We start from the raw sequence: 16466 nt of genomic DNA, 5'->3' as shown, positions 1-16466 counted from the left end.
TATACTATAGCAACAGGAGACAGCACACTTAATCTTTTAATAGGTGTCTGCCTCTCCCCTGACCCGCCAGCAGGCAACCGGTAGGACTGAAGCACCTTTTGTTGGTACACTGCTGCATTGCACGTGACCTAATACTGCATGTAGCCATAAATCAGCAAGAAAAACTTCACTTTCTAGAGTTTGTTATGAGCTGAATGGTGTAAACAAACAAATACAAATATGGTCCCAAATATTTTGCTGTCAACTAAGGAGCTGTTCAAGCACATATCATCTCAAGGCATACAAAGAACTGTAAGAAACTTCTTAATAGGACAGGCAAGATGAAGTGTCAGGAAGATTGGAACTGCAGACACACCATCCCTAGAGACAGGATCTAATGCAGGCAAGACTACTAGGAGCAAGATTTCAGAGATCCAAGACAGTAATAAACAAATAAAATTGAACATCAGGAAAAGGACAAGTGGAAAAAAAAAAGACAGTTGAATCCTTTATAGCATCTCTTAACACTTTTATTACAATCCTGAAGTGATACAGCAGATTATTATTTTCATATAGATGCAAAAATGAAGTTATTTCCCAGCATTTAGACTGAAGTCACATGGCACTGGATTGGAACCAGAGGCAAAAGTGGCAGACAAGGTTTTAGCCAAAGACATCTAAATTATCAAGTTACATTAAGAGCAGTAAGAGTATCTGATATACTGTCACAGGCATCATAAAAACTCACAACCCACTAAAGTAAGGTTTTACTAGAACAGGAACAAATTCAGGTGCAGTACAACAGCAAATATTTAAACTTCTTCCTCTGGCAATCAGCATTAAAAAAGTTATTTCCTGTAAATCTGTGTTAGATTATAGCTCTAATTTATCCCAGTGGAAGAGTACGCTTCAAGTTGGAATACAGTAAATCTGTGGCTAAACTCAGCCAAATTAAAATGACTTTTTAATATATTTAGCATACTCTATGCATTCTGTGTCTAGCCCTGCATAGTAAATTTAAATTCATGTAAGCTGGTGAGCAAGCTGGAGTCTACTGTATCTCCAACTTGGTCTCAAAATAGTGAGCTAAATTCCAATTGTACAGTCTTGATTACTACTCACACAAAGGGCAGAAGAATCACAGCTTGACTTGTAGGTTCCTAAGTAGAATTTATTTTCTACTGGCAATTGAAGGATCTTGATTTAGATACAGCATAAAATCAACTCAAGTAAGATCATAAAACAAGACTAGGAAAAGCTGCACTGGGGGTTGTCAGTGCAGATTAAAATGCCCTACACATCTCTACTTGGGTTTCACATCGTTTGAATAATTATTACTAAGATTCACAATCTATTTTTTGTGCATTTTCATTCAGTATCATTCAGGTAAAGGTACTAAGCTAATTACCAAGAACAATGCTATACTTTTCAATAAATACAGAAACCTCAAATCTTCACTTTGCCAGAAAGGAACTCTGAGGTTTATGAGAACTTTGAACGAGTACTTTGACAGGTAGGCTCCTTTACAAATCCAGTTTTTGGCTAAGCATCAAATCATAGGCCTCTACTTTTCAAAGCAGCCAGTGATACTAGAAGCAGAGAGCTGAACAGCATACCTAAAAGTTGCCTAAACTTCAAGAGCCAAAGTTTTTATGGAAAGCACACTCCACAATTAGGTCCTTTCACAGAATGGTTTCTTAACAAAGTCACTCCTGCTTAGCAATTTTTCACTGCTTACAAATATTTTCAAAATAGATCACCTCAGTTACACAGCAAGACCAAAAAAAAAGAATGAGGGTTGGTAGGTTTTAATGCCACTTATTTTAATGCCACTTCTAATTTTTCTAATTTTCTATTCGCCACAGGGGAATAAACCAAAAATGTTATTATGTGTTATCCTGCTGAGATTCAACCACTCTTCAGCTTTTGCTTTTTACTAGTTGTCACCATCTTAACAATTTACCATAACTTTTACATATCTTTTTAGCACTGCATTAGAACATAACTATCTTTAAACACCTTCAACAACAACTGCCCAGGTCATTTATGTCTTTCCACACCAAGCAGGTTCTTCTAAGTTTCCCCAATATTCCAGAGATCTACACCACCAGTTGCATAAAACCAGGTAACACAGCTTTGAAACACCACTAAAAATGCAGGCTAGCTTGATTAATCTCAAACTTAATGTTCTGATGACATTGGTAAAATGTGTTATGTGTAAGCAACAACGAAGCATTAGCTTCGCTATTGGAAAGAAACGTGTTTCCAAAAGCCAAACCCAGTCCTCTAGTACTCTGGACATGTACCACAAATAGACAAAAAACCCCAGGCCACCTCCCACTAGGCAACTGAGTAGTTAAGAACTACCCAGGCCATTTTGTTTTTTTTTCCTGGGGCTTTAGCCCTCCCAGTCAGCAATCTCTGAAGTGACTTAAGTTGTCAAAACAATTTCATCTGCTCTGTTACTACAGCACTCGCATGCAGAGCCTTCAAACAACACAGCGGTTCAGAGTAACTTCAGGTCTGTGGCATCAAAGAAGTTACTACACTACATTTTAAGCACTTCTCTATACAACAATACAGCATCCTGCACCCGAATTTGTGTCACCCAGAGAAGGAAATAGCAGTAACACTGCCAGAAAGCAGCTAAAGTTAAGAACTCTGAAGGTGAAAACCTTCCCTCCACTCTTCATGAATTATCACACCTTTTTGTTGGGCTTTCCTGGAGCTGGATACCCAATACATTAGAACAATTTGACACCTAACAGCAGCATTCCTTTAATAATCTCTTGTTAAGTGTTTCCCTTCTTTTCGTTAGTACATTTTCTTAGTTTTCCTTTGTATTACATCCACAGACATTTTGGACATCTGCCACACATTAAATATTATCTTTTCTATAATTAGACTAGCTTGTAGAATCTAAAGATACTTTAGCAGAGGACAATTTACATTTATCAAAGCTAGAGATGTGAATTACTACTCTTCCCCTCCATTCCTACCTCCCTCAACAGTGATTTTGGGTGTTCAGTTTACCTAAGTGCTGGATTTTCACAAAGTACTATATGGCCCCTGTTAAATAAAACAAATGTTGAAAGGATCTCTCATTTCAGCATCCAACACCACAGATATTCAAAAGCGGTATTGTTAGGAAAAAAACACATGCTCTGCATATACAACCAGAGAGGAAGAAACATATCACCAAGAAAGTGGATGCGTTTTCCATACATTAAGCAATCTTAAATCTAAACAACATATGAAAAGTTTCTATTTTGAATGTTTTTATTCAAATCAAAATACAAATACAAACATTTGAAAATGTACAAAAATAAAAAAGGACATTTTCTACATCTTAAAAAAGCAGATCAAACTTACTTCTATATGTGCAATCCTTTCTGTTGAACATCCTAATCAGCAGACATTTTTCTGTTCTCTTCAGAGCATTCTATGCCAAATGTCTTCCCCCCAAATCCAGCCACACTTAAGACTACAAGCAACATTTCAAAAAACCTAACACATTAAATGTCCCTGAACAGGTGACAAAGAAACCACTTCTCACAGGTAATAAACACGATAATATATTTCCCTAATGACTTTAGGGCAAACTATGTGCTAACGGGTAGTTTGCAACTCAAGCTTTCTGTAGTTTGTTGATACATAACTTGGGCAAACACAGTTGGACTACATTTTTCTTTTTTAAGCTATTTTTACAAATTCAAAAAAGCAATTATAGCTTTGTTGATAGCATTCTTCCTTCCTGCCTCCTTCCCCCAAAGTTTCAACTCTTCAAACAAAAATGTATCTGGAAATAAGAATAAAAGCAGTAGAAGAGGTCTGAACCCAAAATAATTGTTTTTTTACATCATCTGCCAACATAATAGGAACGGAAATGATCATCTGCCTACTATCACCTTGTACTAATTAATGTAGTGGAAGCATTATCACAATAACACTGTTTTGAACCACCCTAGAATGTATATTCAAATATTTTTTGAATGAAGTTTTGCTCAGTGATATCGATCAAAGTATCTCCAGCAGTATAGTTCATATCAATGTTCTGTTATTCTATTTCCTTTAACATTTGGTTAAGATGCTGTTTTCTTTTTGTGTTCTGGCAGTAGATGTTTTTTGGAGCTGCAGTAATGTAAGGATAAGGCAACACTTGTGGAAAGAGGTAGCTGCTTAAACTGACATTATTGGAAAACACATTTTTGGGACAGACAAGCCCTTTTTTAGGTCTCAAATACAGCAGGAGGCTTTAAAGTTGAAAACAGTTGCTCAATTTACATGAAAGTTCTCAGTCCCTAGGACAAAAGCAAGTTGACAGTGGTTCAAAGAAAGCTCCCAAGAAATAGGTTCTCTCTAACCTTTTTCTTTGCCATTCCTTCAGCTGTCAACTTCATCCACATCATATAACAGAAAGTTGCTTAGCAAGAGAACAGTTAATGTCTACTCATACAGTGTCCAGAGCATGGGCACCTAAGCCATAATCTTCTAGCTGCTACCTGTAACAAACTAGAAATATTTACCTAGCCCTATTGTGGATAGGGATCTCATTAACTTTTACTACGATGGAGATGAATGCAGGTTGAATACAGGTTTTATAACAGCATCCTGCCTGCAGCACACTTAACTATACTAGCTTTCAATTCTATTGCTTCCACAACTATGACTCTTCTCTCTGAAAAATCCAATAATCTGCAGAGAAAACACTAATATCACAGAAGTAATGTTTAATTCTGTATCGATAGCTAGTTCAGCATGACATAGCCATTTTTCTCAACATTTTGTCTTAAGGTCATCTGACTGAAAATCATTATTCTGTACTTATGTGTACAGAATGCACATAAGTCGTTTAAGTTTCTCCAGCAAATTTTAGTCAGTGTCTTATTTCCTGCTTTCTTAAAATATTTTAAGATTGTCCTGTGAGCTCATTTCAGCACTAATACATTAGATCAATTTTTTTTCTTGCTAAATATTTATTTTTTACTCCAAAGGAAAACTTATTTTTCTAAAAAGGTCCTGAGCACATTTTTCAACCATTACCCCACACTCATAAAATTTCATGTGGAATACTGTTAGCACTGGTAACATCAGGACGTTCTCGTTACTTCACACTACTGGTTAAGATTAAAGGACGGTGCTGAAAACTACTTGAAGTCTACTGAAGCTTTCTTGTCAAGATGTAAGAACACATCATAGGCAGTTTTATTGCCAACTGAGAAAAAATCAAAGAACATGCAATACATTTATTACCAAGCAAGACAAACTCTGCAACACTTAACATGGGAGTCATACTTGGAAAAATGGCTAAATAGCAATTTGTAGGTAAGATGCAGCTACACATAAGACACTTTCAGAAAGTTTTGTCTGTCTAGTCATCTACTTCCTGCAACTAAATTTCATATAGACCTACTGTGAAACTACAACCAGCAAGTACATCAACTGACAGCCAGGATCAATATAAAACAAAGTTTCTGATGTAAGGAAATTGCTTCACTTTTAACACGGTGGGAAGACACACAACATACGTTATGAAACAGCAAGTCAGTATTTGAGAGGTAGTCTAGTTGCTCATTTGACTGGGAGAGGTAGAGCTAGTTGAGAAATCAATAGCTAAGGCCAGTCAAAATGATAATTATCCCAAGTTTTCTAAGATGCAAAAAAATGACTCTCAGCCTGAGACTGCTTATGTCACCAGGGATTCAACTGTCTTGCTCATATTTACTTACTTTTACATAGGTAAGGTTATTGTGAAATATCCATTCAGGGAGAGAATGCTCCCAGAAATAACCAGGCAAACGGCTTAACTACATTTTGGCATGTGTCAACCAATTCATCTAAATTTATACATCTTACGACTATGAAAGTTAAAGCTAAATGGCTCTACTCTTTTGGCAGGTTGATACAACTACAAAAACAAATACATACCAAAGACTAGAAGCAAGTTAAGTCTCAAGTTCCATAGGGTTTACCTATATAAAATTCTCCAAGCAATTACTTCCCACAGGAAAAAAGACCAATTGTTTTAGAGATGAAAGCCAACAAGACATATTGGTCATACAGTCAACAGGTATGAAAACCCTCATCTCTTAAAAGTTAAGACATCTGAGTACAGAATCATACATAATGCTCCCTTGGATTGATGTAGACTCTTCCAGGTCCTGAGTTTTGTGGGTATCTGCTGCTCCAATTTTTGTAGTATGTTTGTTGATAAACAGGATACATATGCTGAAGACCTTCTTGTTCCTGTGGCTCTTCAGCCTCGCAAGTAAGTTGCCTTCCATTCACAGCTTTCTAAACACACACAAGAAGTAATCAGTTTCATAGTTCATGTATAGAACCTGCAATTCCTAATCTTGTTAAAGCTTTAGGCAAAATAAAAGGTGCATGATCTCCAACACAGTCCTATAAATCAAGAAACATGAACTTAAATTCTAATCACTAACAGACATATAACAGAAGAGTTAGTAACCACTCAAAGTTAACCTCAAACTTTTGTTTTAAAGGAAGTTAGATTTTAAGGCTGAATAAATCTAAAGCAAAACACAAACTATGAAGAAGGCTGTCAGCACTCCTGTGCTTTGTTATTTTATTCAACTAGTATATTATTTAAATTTTATTCTATTATTTAAATACATACTAGTGTTTATGTATTTAAATTAGTCAAAACTACACAGGAAATACAGGATATTAAAATGATATTGACTCTTTCCACTCTGTGGGTAGCAAACCCACACATCCAACAGTTATTGACTAGCATGGACAAATACTTTGCTCTTAATGGAAAACATCCTTATAAGCTTATTTTACGGAACAAGATGAAACCAAAGCTTCAATCAGGAATTCAAGCCATCTTGTTATTTACCATGTGCTGCAACTTTCCAGCGTCTTTCTCTCTGTACTGGTTTTGCAAAGCAAAATGTTCTTTCTGAAAGAAGAAAAGTTACAGTGGAAACAAGTCAAAATTCAACACTGCAAAACAGGTTTGGTTTATACAAAAATGCTAGTCATCACAAAATACACTGCCTTGTGAAGTGTCTTAACTGACTACCATTTAGAATACTTCTTACAAGGTAATCTCTGGTGGAAAAAAGATGCTATTGTCCATTTAGGAAGTGTTATTTATACATATTTAATTTTGAGTTTTTTATTTAAGCATAAGCATGTTTGGGAAATATTAAAAAGCTTTTTTATTTTAACATGATATTGATTTTAGATAAGCCCCAGGTTAAAAAAAGTGAAATCCAAAATCAGTTATACAGTATAAAGTTTTCACAAGCATATGGATAAATGCTGAGTCTGATATTGCACAAAAGTATTTAACTGAAAAGGAATTTAATTGTACACTACTGAGGGTAGAAGGGAGTACATGTTTGTTTCTTAATTTCATTAAATTAATCAAAGTACTTCCTATTGAAAAATTAAAAACTTCTAATGAGACTACCCAAACCAAAGAAAATGCTTTTCAGTAAAATTAAACTCCTTATTTACAGCTTGTCTACAAAAGTTTGTTTTGCTGACTGATTTTGCAACTGACAGTCCACACTGCCTAGACATTTTACTATCAACTTTTTCTGTGAGGCCTAAAACCTGTTTCTCAAAGTATATCTCTCCAAAATATTATTTTAGAGGTCTAGCAAGGCCTGATAGGTAGATGTACATCAGGAACTAATTTGCATTCTATTCATAGGACAGGACAACAGCTAATAAGAAGCAAAATCCCCCAAAACATGTATTGCATGAACACCCCAAAATGTCAATGTCAGCTGTAGGTCTGCTCCTACTGTTCAGCATGGCTTGCTAATAAAAACTTAGCCATATACAGCAATAAGTTCTTCTGCTACTCAAATAGAACCTTTGCTTCATTAAGCCTATTAGTCCTTTGGAACATTGGCTAGGCTAGAATAGGGAAGAACAACTTACCATTTAGCTGTGTCCTGCTACCCGATTCCTGCTCCTGCTTACAAAAGTGGTCTTAGAAAGTCACTCTGTTCTGCAGTTATTTGCCCTTTGTTGGCTCCCGAAGAACAGTCCCACCATCAAGATCAATATAGTTTTACAGAGTGCTTAACACAGAGTTTCAAAACTCATTAGTGCCAGATAGCTATTACAGTAACGAAAGAGTCTTAAGGCTGACAGTGATCTAGTGATCAAAGCATTTGAAAGGTGTCCTCTATCACTTAACTCTTCAGTCAGGTCTCCCAGAAACTCCACAATAAAAACAGAGGTTCTCAGGTAGCAGATGGGTAGGGCAGAGAGCAATGACCATATCTCTTACATTTCCTAACAAAATTGTTCACGTATGTACTGGGGCTTTGTGACAGCTTTATAAGCTCATACATTGAGCCCGAACACGTAGCAAACACCAACATTCCCAACAGTGTGACTATGCTTTGGCCTGACAGAAGTGCTTGCATTAGCCCTCAAGTTGAGAGAACAAATGCATATCAATAAAATTACAAGTACGTAAAAGATGTACATAATGTAGATGGTACTCCTGTGCATTAGAATATATATGTGTTAAAGATTGAAGACACATAACTTCTAGATAGAAAATATCTTAGAAAGCTTCTCTAGCTTGTCAACTCTATTACTTCTGGAACAGTTGGTCATTATTAGTACTCCTGATATTGTAAGGAGGACATAGTTGTGGCTTATTTAGCATACACTTTACATATTAATGGCAACCAAAACCATATTCAAGTACACAAATGCTTCATAACCAGCTAGGCTGAAATCATCTAACTTTAAGAAATAACACCAGATGGAAATCTTGCCCACTGTATACACCTGAAGAAAAATGAGCTACATGTAGCTTATCTATACTTAACAATGTATGGTTAACATGCATATATAGAGGAAGTAACATTTATTGGTAGATTCTGTTAGAAAACCAGCTCTACTGGCATATAAATCAGCACTCTTACTGTGCTCTTGGAAGCAAGCTAGAAGAACATGGCAGAAAGGAACTTCTGCCAGAGTTCACCCAGACATTTGGTTGAAGTAGAATCACCCAGTCTTGGGTGAACACTGTTTGGAGATACCATTCAAAAGCAGCTTGGACCACAAATAATTTTCCCAGGCAACCTAGTATCTTTTCTGTTCTTTTATTAGCAAGCTTTTCTAATACCTAACACAAAAATCTCATTTCTGCAAATAAGGTTTTCTTGTTTGGTTTCGATGTTGGTTCCACACCCCGCTCTTAGCTAAAGGAGAGCAAGTAGATTTGTTCTTCAAAATGGTCCTTCACTTGGTAGGAAGAACACCATGTCCTTCAATATTTATTTCAGAATGGTTAATTGTTTCCTTCAGTCATTAGTCATTAACAATGTTTATCATGATTGGTACAAGTGCCCTGCATACCTTCTGATATTCTCAGTGTTTAAAGTGGAGATTTGGTCCAGTCTCAAAAGGTAGACTACTGCTAAATTCAGCAGCTGCTGGATAACAACAATAGATGTTTATCTGAGCAATTTACCACACTGATCCAACAAGAGACAAAAAGTGTCCAGATTTTGCTCAAGTGTCACCCTAGCAGGATCTTGGGACTTTTACTGCTTGACTCATGACTCACTAGCAGCATTTCTCAACTGAGAAGTTGTTTTTCCCCCCAACTTAAAGCTTACTCTGTCAAGCTCAAGACCTCCAATCCATGCTCCTCCCTCAGTTATCTTCTTTCTAAACAAAGAATCAACCCTCTACCAACCTCTGGGATTGTTTTGGAAAAGATAGCAAAACTCCTGGAAAACAAAAATTTCCTGTTTATGCTGTGTAAAGAAGGTAAGTAAAAGAAGTTTGCTTCATAGTAACATAAAACTATGTATATCTGGGTCAAGTATAGGGAGCTTTCAATGACTAGGTATCAGATTTATTCAGAAAACAGACAACTCTGCAGCTTAATACTGCTTGTTTTGCCTCCAGTCTGTCACTAGCCAATTTCACAGCTTTACCATTGCTTTGCCATCAGCAACCTCAAGGTGACCAAGTAGGCAAAAAGCTGAAATAACATTACAGCAGCTTAACAAGACAACATAACAAGACAACAGGCTCAGGTATAGCCAAAGAACAAACTTGTACCTTGAGGTTATGCAGTCACTGGTCTGGATATCAGAGTGATGACTTGAAAGGTGAAGCTTTATGGACAAGCAGACACAGTCTTAACAGTTATAAGATATGACAAAATGGAAGACAAAGAGCAGACAAACTTATGGTGCTTGTAATTATCTCCAAAAAGAGAGGGCAATTGCACTACATTAAGAGCAACAGCATGAAGAAAAATCATCGATCAAGGCTAACCATCATACCAAGAAGAGTTCATTTCTGTAACAGGGTTCATATCGGAACAGAATACAAACAGTGTACAGTTCATAATAAAGCTACTCAGACTAAGAAGAGTTGGATATAATTTTTTCTTCATTACTTAAGTCAAATAGCTCATCATTTTCAACACCTGCCTGCATACATGAAGTTGCTGAATATTTCCATGCAATTAGTAGTTACAGCACTGATCAGCTTATATACACATCTTGAACATGCAAAATAAGTTAGAAGTTGGACTAAGCAGAAGAGCCCAGGCCTGGAACTGCCTCACTGATTTTCCCCTAAACAAACAACCAAAGCACAAAACAAGAGCAGAGCACCGTACCTTCAAGAGGACAGGCAATACAAGAACCTTCCAAACAGACCAAACAGCTGAACTAAAACTCAATTAACTTATTTACAAAACCATTAGTTAAAACACAACTTGTCATTCTGTCTATGTTTATATACTTACCTCTAATTTGATTATATCTGGGAACAAAGTTCTACCCATTTCAGGAAGAAATGCTTCCTTGCCCTTTTTCTGGGCTCCATCTAATAAATACACTGCACGCGTTAGAGAGCACACTTGAATGCATATTTTCAAATCCCAAGGAACTCAGTTCTTTGTTAGGCATTTACTGTTTTAAGCTTTATAAAAAGTGGTAGAGAGTATCTAAATGTTGCACTTTTTTTTTCTTCTTAACCTTAGTTTTATAAAAGAAAAATTGTACTGCAACTATACATTTGCATCTCTGCAAATGAAAGTATTTTTTCCAGGGAAGATTTAGCACAACTAAAACCACTTTCTCATGAGTAGAAAACCTTCCTACAATTGAGCCAGCTCACTGTCAGAGGGGCCAGTTTTGATCCTAACCAATTTATCTGTTATTTAAACCTTTTGTGGAAGTAACACTTCACTAAAAATAGCATATACTCAATATTTTTACAGTTACGCTAGTGCCTAATGGCACAATGGGGAGAAAACAGGAGAACAAATATAACTAGCTGTCCCATTCTAGACCTTCAGACAAATGAGACATTACAGACTAGGAATTTTTCCCCCTCCTGTTCAGTAGCAAAAAAAGTTTGAATAAGTAAGAGTTTAAAGCCTCATTCAAGACAAACATAAATAAATATTTTCCTGAATATTAAATGCACATGTCTGAAAACAGCTACTGGTTAAATCTGCAATGTAAACAGAGGTCTGCATGTATTAAACTAATACTGTAGTAGATTGATACATTTATGAAATTATCAAGAGCCAATATCAGAGATTCAAAACCTCCCTTCCTTTCCAAAATTTTTTGTCACCATTATGATGGAGTAACTTTGGAAGTCGCCTGTTTCAGTAACAAACATGCAGTTAATCACCAACTGCCTGAGTTAAAGGATGTCCAACTGTAATCGTACCAAGCAATGCTATCTAAGAATTATGACTTAGGATACAGCTTACACTATGGTACCATCATTCCTAATTAAGTTCTTCCCTCTATGCCACACTTAGCTAGTAGTATAGGGGCACAACAGGCTACAATAGCTTTTGCACAATTGCACATTTGTTTCCATTTTGTAATTTGGAACACTTTTCCCAACAGCCTCACAATGGTAGCAACAACACGAAGTAGATAAGTTACTGGTCTTAGAGCAGAAACCCCACCAATCTCAAGTGAGATTTCATTCTTTTCTCCTCCTTCCCCTTCACTTTTTACTTTTCCACATTCATTATTTAGTTCAACTTTTGAAGGAATTTTGACTTACCCAACTTTTAACATGACCTGCAAATTCATTGTGAAACAAGCTGAAAACTCATCCAATGTTTTCTACTTTCCCCACTCCTCCAACAGTTCTTTTCCACTGTCTTCACAGGCCTATTCTTCAGAGTTTTGTTTGTGATGTTTTCTGTTTTGTAATTCCATTAAAAGGGTTTTATTCCCCACCCTTAAAGTTATGCTGCTTTTGCTCCTCAAGTCTTAGAATGTGATCCGTAGATAAATTCTGAGAATATATGACTTAGTGCTTATCAGGAGACATTGATCTTTCATGCTTGAGCTAAAAGCATGAATTCACCACACAAGGAGGCGAACATTGCCAAGTCCAACACTTAAACCATGTCCCTAAGCACCACGTCTACACATCTTTTAAATACCTCCGGGGATGGTGACTCAACCACTTCCCTGGGCAGCCTCTTCCAGTGCTTGGTAATTATAAACATTAATAATAAATAATTATTTAATTATAAATATTAATAATAAAATGCTTGATTTTGCAGAGTTTCATAAAAGCATTGAGTTTTACTCTAAACATACTCCTTCTCAAACAGTTCTTTAAAAGCCTAAACCAGTTATCTCACCAACATCTTCATCTTACATTTGCACATACTTTCCAATTTAGAAATCCCATTACAAAAGCATCCACTAATAAAAAACTTGTGCCTCATTCTAGTCCCTATCCGGTTAATGTTTTTTTTCCATTGTAAGATCCTTCATCAATATAGATGAGTTCGTCTACACACATTTTGTGCTTCCTTCCATTCAATCTTTTTTGCCTAAACAGCTCTTCAGTCTAAGGCAAATTATAACAATAATGCTTCCTTTTTCATCAAGGAAGAGACGTTCCCACTTGTATTAAGACCATTAGGAAAAGAACTAGGAGTGCAAGAGAGCCATAATCTATAAATGAATCAATATTATGCTAGGTTTAAGAGTACTGTGGGTCATCTTTTCAAATTTGATCCAGAAATGTAATCATTCAGTAAATGGTGTTATATGCTTTTAACTGTGCTAATACAATTTCACCATCTTCTTTCCTGTTTTGAATAGGAATACAAATTTTACCATTAAAGAGCTTTAGTGTTTGACCAGGTTGCTTAGCTAAGTATGCGAGGTATTCTTACAAGTTGCAAGTCTAAAGTCAGTCTTCTCATGGCTAGAATTACCTATGGGGCTGTATTTCCCTTCTCCACTTTTATTTCTGTTGCTACAAAAAAGTCTTATTAATTTGTGAATGTCTCGAATTCTGAACATTCATGCAATGCATTATACAAAACATTTTTTCCTCTTTCCTTCAGAAGTACCTGTCAAGCTAGACATAACTTCAGTTCTTTCACAATGTCAAAGACCGTCCATCTCAGTCGTGTTTCTAGGCAAGTAAGAAGGTTTGCTTCTTATCAATATATTCTTTGAAATATAGTGAAACTAACTCTAACAATTCAAAGGATTGCCTGAATTAGTGCCTCCTCTCCCACTCCTTTTATAAATATGCAACAGAGGAATTCCTCTTTAAGTCACTGGAATTCTTCCATTGCTCAACTTCCTCTTGATTTGCCTCAAAACTCAGTTGACAAGCAGAGATCCCTCTCTCACCAAGGACATAACCTTCAGGCTACTCGCTGCTCTTTCACATCACATGCAAAAAATAGTTCTGAGTAACAGAACAGTATTTACATGACAATGATTATTAAAAAACCACCCAGACAAAAGCAATAGCTTTTGAAAAAGATGAACCTACAGTCTTCATAGTAAATACAACTGTTTACACTGCCATTTTTTCTTTGTTTCACTTAATATTCCTATGCTTTGGACTTCTGCCTCACTCTTTTAGGGCCAGAAGGGAACCAGTTCTTCTCAATTCCTACGTGATTCACATGAATACATAAATTGGTATCTGCAAATACCAGTATAGAGAAATTATGAGTACTCAGTTACATAGTACTTTTACATACATGTAGCTTACTATTTAACATTAGCACATAAACACTAACATATACTTAAAGCTTCCAGGTCTGAAGGAGTAACTATGAAAGACATTGGCTATCCAGTACTATCAAATGTCTACAACATCCCCCCTCATTTTCATATCAACACCCATCTGCTTAGATATGGGTAAAATCTAGTTAAATATTGACTGCTGGAACACAAACAGGAGAATTTCAGCTTATTCAGTTGCATTTGGAATACTTCACGAGACCCAAAAAAGCTGCTGTGCATATTTGAACAATAACTGTACAGATGATTTAGAAATTTGCATATTACATGTAACAACTTACCAGAATCAGCTTAAATTGAATCAATCCACTTTCAATCCTCAGTTATGGTGAGTTTGCAGAAGACACCATTTAAGTTCATTCTCCTTTACTTTGCACCTTCGTGCAGCCTATCATTTTCACTCAGATTGAATTTGACCATCTATTGCTGTTGACAATGCAGCGAACACTTCACCTGAAGTTCTTTCAGTGTAACCAGAAGCTTGCATCTGAACCATCTACAGAGAGGCTCACCAGCATGCTTCTCATTTTCTCATTTATGACTACACAATGCAGTTCAAACAGCATTTGGAACATAAATTATGTGGCTAGTACAGACTTTTAGCAGCCTGTCACTATGTTTGACTAACTTGCTTTTACCTCTTTACAGCTATTCAGGTGTTGGCTTATTACACCAAAACAATGCAGCCAATCATTTCTTGACTAGAGCTAGTATTTTGACATTTCTATTAGATAAAGCAGAAGCTCTTGCCTCAAGCATAACAGAGAGTACATGTTGATTATAGGTAGTATCAGCTGGGAAGACTCAGCCTCCAGCTCCAGTTCTTTTCAGTTTTAGAGTTCCACAGAAGAGAAAAAGAACAGGTATACTGACAATGTTATGCCAAAATCCATTATTTGTAAATAAAGCGTAGTTAACATCTAGCCTGAAAGAGAACTAGATCTCTCTCCTCCCTTTCCCCAAACAACTTAAAACTCAATTTATCCAGCTTGAGGGAAATGAGTATTTGATTCAGTCTGTTTAGGATCTTTTCTCTATTTACAAAATATCTTCAGATAAAACATTTTATTGTATGTTCAACAAAGACTATAGTCAGCTTCAGCTTTTCTTAGTTCTTAAGTATTCACAAACAGAAGCCACAGTAAGCAAAACCAAGAAAGAATTCAAAGACAGCAGAGTTCAGAAGAGGAAAACAATAAGGTATACAGTTTATGAGTAGCCCTGTAAAGGCTAAATAATTGCATTTCCTTTTGTTGTCATTTTGCCATCTAGCAGCACTACAGATGCACAAATAACAAAATAGTCCATACCTTCTGATTCTGTAAGCAAGATAATCCTTTACCATAGTACTTAAAGCATAGGGATGTATTAGCAGAAGCATGATTCATCAATATTGCATTTGTTGAGTATCGTAGTGACAGAAGAGTTACTACATAGTTAGCACAGAAAAGCATAATTTCTTTTGTGTCATCTTAGGTGTTATACCACCTTCAAGATCAGAAGACAAAAACCTCTTATGCTTTTTGCCAACTGTTTTATACCTCCATAATGTTATAATCATCAGGCTGCTACTAAAAGTAGCAATAGATCTCAGAAAAGTTTCTTGCTTCATTCAGCAACAATATTAACAAGTATTACTCAATGTAATATTTGTAATACACAGTATTCTTTTCATGCATTAGTTTCATGAGAAGGAGGAAAGCTTTTATTGGCAACTCTTATTTGGTGAGCTTTAGTAACCAGCAATCACATGAAGGAAATCTACAAGAATATTTTCAGCATTACTCCATCAAAATCCATCTTTGAAGATGGGTGAACACTTTTTTCCCTAGAGCATCCCTCTATCAGGAAAAAAAAAGGCTTCTATAGGTCCCTAAAGCTGCAAAGGTACAGAGTATTGGAAAACCAGTATTTGTTACAAACAAATAATTGCCTGAAGTACCTCAGTCTTATAATTGAGCACATCAGTGGTTACAATCACATTATTTATACAAAGTACTGAAGATGGAACAAAAATCCCATTAAGAACAATTACAGTCTAATTTTCACTGATAGGTGATTAAAGTTTTCTTCAGTGTAAGCAGAAATCTAAAAATCAGACTGACTGGTTTAATAGATACCAAAAAAACCCCACCCACCTCACTTTAGGAGCTATAGTCGGGATCTATCATTTTCACAGACTGGTTTATTATATGAAGTGTAATAATCAGTGCTGTTAACTGAAGCTGCCTCCCATAAACAGGTCCCTTCTGTGTTGCCTAATGCAAAAGAAGCCTTCTGAATTCACCTGGAGTTTCACAGGCAGCCTAATCCAGTGCAAAGCCATGCTGTAGCTAAGAAGGGCAGCCCTATCCTTCCTCACTCCCCACCTATTCTAACTGTCTCATTTGCTAGAATTAGCTTTCCAGCATATCACCTCTG

General features: G+C 36.2%; 1 protein-coding gene across 1 annotated transcript in view; it reads right to left on the bottom strand.

The window, feature by feature from the left end:
* Positions 1-3290: 3290 nt before the first annotated feature.
* NECTIN3 (nectin cell adhesion molecule 3) overlaps positions 3291-16466 on the bottom strand; it is a 70131-nt gene continuing 56955 nt past the window's right edge. The window contains exons 8-9 of the mRNA XM_072884779.1: positions 6845-6907; positions 3291-6273 (exon numbers count right to left, since the gene is read on the bottom strand). Of these exons, the coding sequence (XP_072740880.1) occupies positions 6097-6273; positions 6845-6907 (240 nt within the window). The 3' untranslated portion in view covers positions 3291-6096. The remainder of the gene's footprint in view (positions 6274-6844; positions 6908-16466) is intronic.

This window comes from Ciconia boyciana, chromosome 1 (assembly GCF_034638445.1).
Source record: "Ciconia boyciana chromosome 1, ASM3463844v1, whole genome shotgun sequence".
Taxonomy (NCBI): domain Eukaryota; kingdom Metazoa; phylum Chordata; class Aves; order Ciconiiformes; family Ciconiidae; genus Ciconia; species Ciconia boyciana.
The sequence above is the reverse complement of the archived record's forward strand: the minus strand, read 5'-3'. Positions and strand labels throughout refer to the sequence as shown.